Raw genomic sequence first — 11,443 nt, 5'->3', positions numbered from 1 at the left:
ATTTTTTTCAGTTGGTAGTCCAGCACCACAACGAAACTCACTGCCATTGAGTAGATTCCAATTCATACCGATCCTCTTTGGGTTTCCAAGATGGAAAATCTTTATGGAAGTAGATTGCTCAGTCTTCCTTCTGCAGAGTGGCTGGTGCATTTGAACTGCGAACTTCCTGGTTAGCAGTCAAATGCAATAGGCACTACTACACCCCCAAAGCTCCTTATTTTTGGTTTTATTCCAGCAATTAACCATTTTTGCCACCCAAAATATGACCTCCATAATACAAGGAATAGTGTCTGTCATGCTCATTGCTATTTCCCTACAACCTAACAGTATCTTGTACATATTAAAAGACCTCAGTAAATTTTGTCAATTAAAGTAATAAAGTATATCTTCTGAATATTTTGATTTTAGGAAAAAATAGCTTTTGTTATTAATACTCTAATACAGGTTAACTATACATACATTGCTGTTGTTGGTACGTGTCATCATGTTGACACTGACTCATAGCAACCCAGTGTATACAAGAGAACAAAACAATGCCCAGTCCTGTGCCGTCCTCAACATCCTTGGTAGCTTTAAGCCCATCCTTGCAGCCACTGTGTCAATCCATTGCGTTGAGGGTCTTCCCCCTTTTCGCTGACCTTCTACTTTACCAAGCATTATATCTTTCTCTAGGAGCTTTGGTAGCATAGTGCCTAAGGCCCTTGACTGCTAACCAGAAGGCTGGCGGTTCAAACCCACCAGCCACTCCTCAGAAGGAAGGTTGGACAATCTACTTCTGTAGTGATACTGCCTCGGAAACCCAAGGAGGGGTCGCTATGAGTCCGGGCCGACTCGACGACTCGACGGCAGTGTGTTGCGTTGTTGTTGCATATATCCTTCTCTAGGGACTGGTCCCTTCTGACAATATGACCAAACCACATGAGACAAGTCTGGCCATTCTCGCTTCCAAGAAGCATTCCTACTGCACTTCTTCCAGTGCAGATTTGGTTGTTCTTCTGGCAGTCACTGGTATTTTCAGTATTCTTCACCAACACCACAATTCAAAGGCATCGACTCTTCTGTCTTACTTATCCATTGTCCAGCATTCATATGTATATGAGGCAATTGAAAATATTATGGCTTAGGTCAGGCACACCTTAGTCTTCAAGGTGACATCTTTGCTCTTGAATACTTTAAAGAGGTCTTTTTGTAGCAGATCTGCCCAGTACAGTATGACATCTGATTTCCTGACTGCTGCTTCCATAGTTGTTGGTTGTGGATTGAAGTAAAATGAAATCTTTGATAACTTCAGTCTTTTCTCCATTTGTCGTGATGTTGGTTATTGGTCCAGTTGTGAGGATTTTTGTTTTCTTTATGTTGAGATATAATCCATACTACAGTCTTTAATCTTCATCAGTAAGTGCTTCAACTCATCCTCACTTTCCGCAAGCAAGGCTGTCATCTCCTTATCACAGGTATTAAAGAATCCTCCCCCAATCCTGATTCCATATTCTTTTTCATAAAGTTCAGCTTCTCAGATTATTTGGTCAGCATACAGATTGAGTAAATATGGTGAAAGGATACAGTCCTAATACACACCCATTTGGATTTTAAACCATGTAGTATCCCCTTGTTCTGTTTGAATGACAGCCTGTTGGTCTATGTTCAGGTACCTCATAAGCACAATTAAGTGTTCCGGAATTCCCATTCTTCGCAATGTTATTCATAATTTGTTACGATCCACACAGTCGAATGCCTTTTCATAGTAAATAAAACACAGGTAAATATCTTTCTGGTATTCTTAGTTTTCAGCCAAGATCCAGCTGATATCAGCAATGATATTCGTCGTTCCATGTCCTCTTCTGTATCCAGTCTGAATTTCTGGAAGTTCCCTGTCAATATACTGCTGCATCCATATTTGAGTTTCTTCAGCAAAATTTTATTTGTGTGTGAAATTAATGATATTGTTAGATAATTTCCACATTCTCTTGGATAACCTTTCCTTCGAATGGGCACAAATATCGATCTCTTCTAGTTGGTTGGCCAGGTAGCTATCTAACAAATGTCTTGGCATAAACAAGTAAGCACCTCCAGCACTGCATCCATTTGTTGAAACATCTCAATGAGTATTCCATCAATTTCTGTAGTCTTGTTTTTTGTCAATTCCTTCAGTGCTGCTTGAACTTCATCGTTCAATACCATTGGTTCTTGATCATATGCTACCTCCTCAAATGGCTGAACGTCAACCAATTCTTTTTGGTACAGTGACTCTGTGTATTCTTTCCAACTCCTTTGGATGCTTCCTGCATCACTGAATGTTTTTCCCATAAAAAAAAATGAAACAAAACTGCTCATAGTGACCCTAGGACAGGATTGAACTGCTGCCATAGGGTTTCCAACGCTGTAAATCTTTACAGAGGCACATTGCCTCATCTTTGTGGAGTGGCTGGGGGGTTCAAACTGGTGACCTTAGGGTAAGCAACTCAATGCTTTAACACAGTTCCACCAGAGCTCATTTTTTGCCCACATAATCCTTCAGTATTATAATTCAAGGCTTGAAGCTTTTCTTCAGTTCTTTCAGCTTGAGTAATGCTGAGTATGTTCTTCCCTTTTGGTTTTCTAACTCCAGGTCTTTGCACATTCCATTATAGTACTTTACTTTGTCTTCTCAAGCTGCCCTTTGAAATGTTCTTTTCAGCTCCTTTATTTCATCATTTCTCCCATTTGCTTTAACTACTGTACATTCAAGAGCAAGTTTGAGTCTCTTCTGACATTCACTTTGGTCTTTTCTTCCTGTCCTGTATTTTTAATGACCTTTTGCTTTTACATAACATTAGAAAATATAAAAAAGAATAAAACAAAAAACCTATAAGCCTGTATTAATATTTTAGTGTGTATCTTTTTATCGGATTGTTATGAGACATTTGTTTTGCTTAGATTTTGTTGGTTAAAAAAAAGAAAAAGGGACAATCTAAATGAAAAAAGGCTAAGCTGTATTTTCCAAATGACAGCTTCTTTCTAAGGACAATTTCACCAATTAACCTTTAATCAATTTAAGTAAGCTGACAAATCAAGTGAAGTCCATTTGATTTAATTAGGAAAACCAAGCTGAAGGAATTTAAAGAGTAATCATTGAGAAATCAGTATAGGTAAAACCAGAACACATTGTCCTTTGAAATGTAATTTCAAGCCTGTATGTCATTGATTTAAATAAGGTAAGTGTTGAATTAGGAGTCCCAGGGTGGTACAAACAGTTAAGGCTGTTGTTGTTGTTATGTGCCATGGGGTCCAACTCATAGCGACCCCTCCTTGGGTTTCCGAGGCAGTTATCACTATGGAAGTAGATTGTCCAACCTTCCTTCCAAGGAGTAGCTGGTGGGTTTGAACTGCCAGCCTTCTGGCTAGCAGTCAAGTGCCTTAGGCACTACCAGAGCTCCTAGCTGCTAAATAAAAAGCTAGAGGTTAGAGGAGTCTTGGAAGAAAGGCCTAGCAACCTACCTCCTACTTGTGCAAAATGAGCCACTGAAAACCCTGTGGAGCAAAATTCTACTCTGACACACATGGGGTTGCCAAGAGTTGCAACTGCTGAATCAATGCAGTTTACAGAGTATCATGAAGTTTTAGGGTAAATTTAAAGGCCAGCTAATAAATGGCCAAACTAATAATGCATCAAACACAAGAAGAAAGGTTTTCCTAATAAGGTAATATTTTATATCTCTTCAAGCATTCCAAATTATATTTACTGTTTATAATAGCAAATATATCTAACTTTTAGTTTCAAAAACACGTAGGATCCACTAGACAGTATTGCCATCATCATTTTATCTCTTATTCCTAGGATAGTTTGTTAGGTGAATGAATGAATGAAAATTTGTTTAAATCTATCCTTTATTTTCCAAAACTGCACATTTCCCTGGGCACAAAGAAGTGAATAATTTTTTCCACACTGTTTTAGACCAGGACAGTGGTACATCTAGGAAGGAAACCATTATCAGACAGCTAATAACTTATGTATTACAGGTTCATACAAGTTCCTTTGTTCCTGTTAAACAGAACACGGAGCGGTGGCTAAGGCAACAAGAGCATTCAGGACACACGTGACAACTATCCTTGTGAGGGATGTCCAGCTCTGTTCCCTTCCCAGGCCACGCCTCATGGGGCTCTGGGTCTTGTTAACCCAGAGGCTCAACATCTCCATCAAGTTTAGGATTAGACTCAGCAAATGTCACTGCCCCTGAGCCCTTCCTGCTATGACCTTATGTGATCTGACTGGAGAAGAAATGAGGAGTAGGAAATCATCATGCTTGAAAATGTGAAAACACAATTTTAAAATGAATTACAGAGGACTAGGATGACTGATCAAACTCAACTCAAAATGCACAATGTCATTTACCTGAAGCAGAAGAATGAATTGTGGAAATCTCTGTATTGGTTTCATCATCAAACTGTAGAGTGTAATTCGATCTGGACTTGATTCCTGGCACTGCTGCAATGAGAAAGTTTAATTGTTGACTCATATTTGAAAACAGCAGTATTCTCCCCAATCTTAAAGAATTAACTGGGCTGTAAATTTACCTGTCTTGGAAGGAAGATGGGGCAATCTACTTCTGTAGTGATACTGCCGACTCGACGGCACATAACAACAACAACAACAAATTTACCTCTATGAAGAAATTTCATCAAAATTTGTTTCAAAATACTATCTATACCTGCTGTGGGGGAGAATTCTCTGTAGTAGCTATTGATTGTATAATGTAAGGGCCAAATCTCACTACTGTGGGCTTAACGCTGGGTAATAAAAATTTACCCCACGGTAGGGCATCAGGGAGACTCCAGGAGGTGACACTAATGTCTGTGTACTTACTGGCTGCAAAGTTGGCCACCAGGAGAGGTTAGCAGCCCCTTCTGTTGCCTTTTTTTTTTTTTTAATTCAGTTGCCAAGGACTCATTTCTGACTCATGGCAACCTCCTGTGTGTCAAAGTAAACTGTACTCTGCAGGGTTTTCAATGGTTGATTTTTTTCAGAAGTAGATCTTCTGGTGTTTCCTCTAGGAACCTCTGGGTAGAATGAATCTCAAACCTTTCTGTTAGCAGCCGAGCATACTAACCATGTATACCACCTAGAGACCCAGCTCCGAAAAAAATCAGCCATTGAAAACCCTGTGAAGCACAGTTCTATTTTGACACACACAGAGTTGACATGAGTTGGGATCAACCAATGGCAACTGATTTCTTGTTGCTAGGGCAGAAGAAACCTCTAATGCCTGAGGTTGCTCGTCTGCTTGCAGGCAGGTGACCAGAGCAGTGCTCTCACTCACCTCACAAAGCATTGTTAAGAGGTGTTCCATTATGTTTGAGATAAAAAAAAAAAAAAAAATTTAAATTATGTTTGTGGATCTGACCATTGGGTTGCATTCTCAGGGTGTCCAGTTAATTTCAATTAAGGTCACTGTCTAGTGCAGAAGAAAGAGCTCAGACTGAGAGAGACACATTGGCTACTCAGCTCTGCCAGGTACCAGCTGTGTGAAATGGGCAAGTAATGTAACCTTTCTCTGCTGGAAGAATTACATGAGATGGTGATGACAGTGGCGGTGGTTGTGGTGGGATGCGTGTCTATGTAAAGACAGGGAGAGGGCATGTAGGAGGATGCCTGTCAGATGGCAAGGTGATCAGTGGTCATTGTTGCTGCCGATGTTGAAATCTTTTCACTGTTGGCATCAGAAAGACCATAACAAAACCCTCAGATGAAATAGATTTTTAATTTGTTCAGTGCTTTTTCTTCTTAAGAGAAAGAAATGCTGTAAGATCAAAAGTACATAGCGTACCACAACTCTTCAAAGTTGGGAACTGATTTAATCATTTAGCAAACCTTTATTGGCCACCTACTATGTTCTAGCAATAGCAGGAATCACTTACTAAATAATAAAGAGGGAGAAAAAACATTTTGGCTTAATAAAACATTGTTGTTGGCAGAAACAGTTGGCATGTGTTCACTCACCCCAGGTAACAGAAGTTCTAACAATACAGTTCAAGTAACAAGAACACACTTTGTTCTAAGGTTTTTATAATGCAAATTGGAGCCTCATGCAAATGAGACTCTGAGCTACTGTGCATGGCTATAGCTTTTGAAAGAGAATTTTAATTTAGTTCAAATGTGCAGCAAACTTCCCTGTCATATTTACATCACAGGATTTGATAAGTATCTATGACTGGGGAAAAGCACTGCCAGCTGATTAAATAACATATGTCCATATTCATTAGGAATATTTTTTAAAGGAAGTCAGGGAAACATTCTTCATAACTTCAAAGTCAGACAATCTCAGAGGAAGGTCATCAGTTATCTCCCCTTAACATCAGAGGAGAAAAAAAAAGCAAATGTTCCCACCAACTGGCGGTTTACCCTTAGGGGGTATGCCTTTCCAGGCTCTTTCAGATTACTCTGACCCTAAAGAGGCCCTTTTACCAATTCAGAATCTAAATGCTATGCTTCTGTTATTCCTAGTATCATGCTGAAGCACTGGAAGAAATAGGCTACATTCTTTGGGGTTCTGATCTTAATGTCTGTCTGTCACTACAGCCAGCTGGAGCCAACCAGATGGTGTCAAGCAATTTAAACATATATAATTTTAAGGATAGCAAATAAAAGTTATTTTCCAAAGGCCTAATATTCATCTTCATTTCTAGCATTAATCTAATACCTAGGGTTTGTTGGCCCTGAAATTTTCATAATAAATATTACACATTTAGCAGCAAAGTCTGGTGAAGTTTCATTATCAAGTAGTTTGACATGGAACCCGCTATCAGAGGTTGTTAAAACCAAACTGAAAAAAAATGTGCTTACCTTTAAAAATTCAAGAAAAGCAGGCTTTGTAGCACATGTTTTCTTTAAGATTGCCACAGCTGTGCTAAAATTATTCACATATTCACTATAAGCATCCAGTACCATAGATTTAGAAAACTGAAATATTGGAGGAAATGGAGAAATATCAATAATGTGTGGAGTCCACATACTCCTTTTTCCAATTTAAAATAAAGAGACCATTTGAAGCCTGCCCTAGGAATAAATTTTAAATCACTGTGTGTTCTAATAGAACATACTTTATTATGACTGTGAGTGATTTTTTTTTTTTTTCTTTTCTTTTCTTTTAGCAAGCTTGTTAGAAATTGTTTAAATGGCTGGTTGAAATTCACTTTGGTGATCTCAATGCACTTTTGGAGTCCCTGGGAAGTGTTTGCTGCTAACCAAGAGGTTGGGGGTTTGAGTCTATGTAGAGGTGCCTCAGAAGAAAAGTCTGGCAACCTATTTCTGAAAAACCAGCCACTGAAAACTATATGGAGCTCCATTCTACTCTGACAGTTAGTCACTATGAGTTGGAGTCCACTTGATGGCAACTGGTAAAATGCATTTTTAGGCATCATTGTTCAACATCAAAGCAGTGTAGGTTTTAGTTAAGAAATGCTTCCTGCTTATAAAACTTAGAAAGATAATTACAGCTGTTTTCCTTTAAATTGCCACCAAGCCTTATTTGGTGGATTCTGTCTCAGGGCCAGAATGACATGCACCTTGATAGATGGCAGTCAAAATATATTGGCAATCAACTCTGGAAATGTACCAGGACACAAAGGCCACTGATACCCTCCCTGCTTCTCCAGGTTCAGGTAAAGTGTCATTCATATTCATTTTCCTAAAAGCACAAATGTTTCAAGAGGCAGAAACTCTTGCCCTTGTTATCAACTCTCAAACAGGGGAAAAAGTATCCCATCTTATTATACTATATTCCACATGTCCTCTAGGACAGATGGCAATACCCATAAATAGAGGTCTGATGTGGCTATCACTTAGAGCAGGAATGCTTTAATCTGAATCATACATTGTTTTAAAAACATGCTTTAATTTTTAAAAAATGTTCTCTAGGTAAATATTTTAAGAAAAAGGATATAGTGAAAGTTGAAGAAGAAATATAAAATAGCCAGAAAATTGAATAACAAAAAATAGCATATTTTTTTTGTGTTTCTTATAAAGATCCATGAAGGGTATTATGTAAATATTCTAGTCATAACTTTGCTTCTAATGTTATGTTCAAAGCATCCTGTAATTTATACACTTCATCAAGCACATATACAAATTACATAAAAAAAAATGTTTCCTACATCATTATTCATTTAAGTAAAATAATACCTTAAAAAAAAAAAAAACAACTTTTAAGCTTATAACCCTCTGATAACATTATCATCTTAAATCAATTACACAGTCAAATCTGTTATATCCAAAAATGTTCTACTTCTAGATAAAAATCTAACCAATACACAATTCCTAAAATGACTCAGGATTGCCCAGTGCAGACACTTGGTGCTGATATTTTCCAGGCAGCTAACAAACATTTCTTCTGCCAGGAAATGTTAATACTACTATTCATTGGGTTTTGTGTTGCATCAGCTTGCATTCCATTACATCCTGTGTCACAGTTCAGGGCTGAAAGAAAGACTAACTACCCAACATAAAACTGTACATCAGATAGTGAAAATTTGAGAAAAACACCCAGATATTTCCCCACAGCATGTTTTTACTGGGTATGGATAATTAAGTACACAAAAAGTGAACTAGATATAAGGGGACTGATAGTCTAATGTAAGAAAGTTTAAGTATGAAAATTCTGCAATATCATCAAATAAGCACAGCCCTAGTTCAGAAGCAAAAAGGATTATTAAATTTCATAATGATGTATCCAAAATTTGATAAAATACCTATTATGAAAACTTAAAAAATGCATCTTTTCCCCTAAGCATATGAATATTTATCTTGGGCTTCCTGAGTAACGTTCATTTGAGTCTGAAACAGCATAATGATAATTTTCTCTAACATATGTACTTGGACAAAAGTGGTATGACATCAAATTGGTCTAGACAGAGAACTATCTACTTTCATCTTACAAATCTTTATGGAAAGCATCACTGATCCTACTGTTAAGACAGTGGACATTAAGTTTACAACATCATTCTAAGTATGAAAAAAGAGGGTCTGAGCAGAGAACTCTACAGAATGTCTGGTGTACTAGCTTAATTACCGAAGCAACGAAGACATCACCAATCATCTCAACAGAATCCCACTCAGATACTCGACTGGCCAGGGCTATCTGAAACATGGAATGGCACTGCAAGATTTCTTTAATTCGATAGAACACCATCTTTAGTTTCCTTTCACTCAGAATCTTTGGCTCCATCTCAGACAGTGGTTTCTCATACAGCTAAGACAAAAATAAATCAAGATGGCACAAACATTTTGAAGGAGATAAAAAAGAATATCTAAAAATTTCCTTGTAGAATTTTCTTATGTAAATTATATTGGAAAACCAAGCAATACATATGTTATATGTTGATGTCATGTCACATGTCTATATCAACACATAGAAACAATACTTACATTCTTTATTTTGTATATTTGCATATTTTAGTGATTCATAAATATATAGACATAGAAACTTGCATGTAACAAAATATATATAAGTGTATAAATGGTTCATTATATATATAAATATAACATTTGAGTACCTCCAAAACCCTCTTAAGAGCATCTACGTAGTTCTTCTCACTGTCAACAACTGAACCCAGAATATATCTTCTTACAACCTGTTGGAAATTGGAAAATACTACGGTAGAAAATCATTTCAGAAAATGTACAGATAAATTTTACTCTGTGTTGAGGCTTGTTAATAAAGAAGTTATTTTTGCCTCCTGAAACAGGAGATAGAGGAAAAGGAAAACTCTTACTCTCTCACTCTCAAAGCCTTTTAAAATATATTAAATTTTTGTGTTAATGAAATAGCATTAGACACAAAACATACCGCCCTCCCTCATGATGATTATTCCTGAAATCTCAAATTATAAATTACACCTACAGCACAACAAGTAAAATTATGTTGTTGTTGTTATGTGCCATCGAATCAGACTCTACTCATAGCGATCCCTCCTTGGGTTTCCACCGCCAGCCTTCTGGTTAGCATTCAAGTGCCTTAGCCACTATGCTACCAGGGTAAAATTATAGCATTGAAAATAAATTTGTTTATTTATGTAACAAGCATGTTTTATTGTTTACCACTGAGTGGATTCTGACTCATAGCAAACCTATAGGACACAGTGGAACTGTCCCATGGGGCTTCCAAGGCTGTAATCTTTTTGGGAGCAGATTGCCAGGTCTTTTCTCCTGGAGGGGCAGCTAGTGGTTTTGAACCACAGATGTTTTGGTTAGCAGCTGTGCACTTAACTATTGTGCCACTAGGGCTCTTTGTAACAAGCATGTTGTTGTTGTTGTTAGGTGCCGTTGAGTCATTTCCGACTCATAGCGACCCCATGCACAGCAGAACGAAACAAGCATAACTGACTGTATTTTATGTGCTGAAGTCTAAATTAAATGATATTTCAAGTATAAATTCAGTATAAAAAAGTTCCAGTCTTGACTCAGAGAATGCTGTTAGCAACACTTACCTAAAATAATTATTGCAAAAGTTATAGAAAAACAAAAAGCTTTTGGAAGGTGAAGGAATAGTTTTGTTTTTGCAAAGATCTTTTGACCATGCAAAGATATTTTGATCTACAAGGTCAAGCATACAATGGGTAAATTACTAGTGACATTTACAGGTGCAAAAACACCTCTATAATTTAAGACATTTACATTTCAAATATTAGCATTGTCATTTGTTCTTGCTTTTCATTGTTTTTTGTTTTTGTTTGTAGTTGTTGAACAACTACAAACTTCTGGCTCTATAAATTCTATTAAAGGCCAATGATGATAATTGGCACTTTCATCAAACCTAAACACATTTTGGCAATTTTGATCACAAATAAATGGAAAATAGATCATAATACTACAATACAATTGATTCTAAACTACAGAGGCATGCACGCACACAGACACAGATGCCAGAATATTTTCCATAACCAAGCATTTCTTTTAACAGGCAATCACCACCAGCCAGCCCAGAGAGCGCATCATTTAATGAATCTGCACTGCCACCTAGTGGGTAAAGAGAGAATTTTCCACTAAAGAAATGTCTACAGTTAAGAAAATTACAGGACAACCAAGATTTACAAAACATTATTAACAAGGGTGTGATTATTTTCTATATAAAAAGAAATACAAGAATAAATTCTTCTAGCATACTTAAGAAAACAATGTATTAAAAAATATAGATGTGGCCGAGATTAAAAAAGAAAATGCAACACCAGAAACCGGGAAACAAGATTCACTATCTATGTCAATTCACTAAACCTGTCTGACTGCAGACACTTTATTTTTAAAATGGGGTTTTAGCCCCTAGGTTAACAAGAGACCCCAAATCTGGCTGATCATCAGAATCCAGGATAGTCTTTGCTTCCCAGCATTCAGATTCCCAGACCTTAGGCCATATTTCCTAAATCAGAACATTTGAAGTCAAGCTTAGTGATTTATAATTTAAAAAAAAAAAAA

At 37.1% G+C, this 11,443-nt stretch overlaps 1 protein-coding gene across 1 annotated transcript in view; it reads right to left on the bottom strand.

Moving 5' to 3' along the window:
• Nucleotides 1-11,443, bottom strand: part of ARHGEF10 (Rho guanine nucleotide exchange factor 10) — a 249,456-nt gene that overhangs the window by 152,879 nt on the left and 85,134 nt on the right. Inside the window, exons 14-17 of the mRNA XM_007944435.1 lie at nt 9,529-9,606; nt 9,045-9,224; nt 6,821-6,937; nt 4,373-4,465 (exon numbers count right to left, since the gene is read on the bottom strand). Of these exons, the coding sequence (XP_007942626.1) occupies nt 4,373-4,465; nt 6,821-6,937; nt 9,045-9,224; nt 9,529-9,606 (468 nt within the window). The remainder of the gene's footprint in view (nt 1-4,372; nt 4,466-6,820; nt 6,938-9,044; nt 9,225-9,528; nt 9,607-11,443) is intronic.

Source organism: Orycteropus afer, unplaced genomic scaffold (genome assembly GCF_000298275.1).
Source record: "Orycteropus afer afer isolate SDZICR_OR568_19922 unplaced genomic scaffold, OryAfe1.0 scaffold00125, whole genome shotgun sequence".
NCBI classification, from domain to species: Eukaryota; Metazoa; Chordata; class Mammalia; order Tubulidentata; family Orycteropodidae; genus Orycteropus; species Orycteropus afer.
Note: the sequence above shows the minus strand (reverse complement) of the source record. Positions and strands in the feature narration are given on the sequence as shown.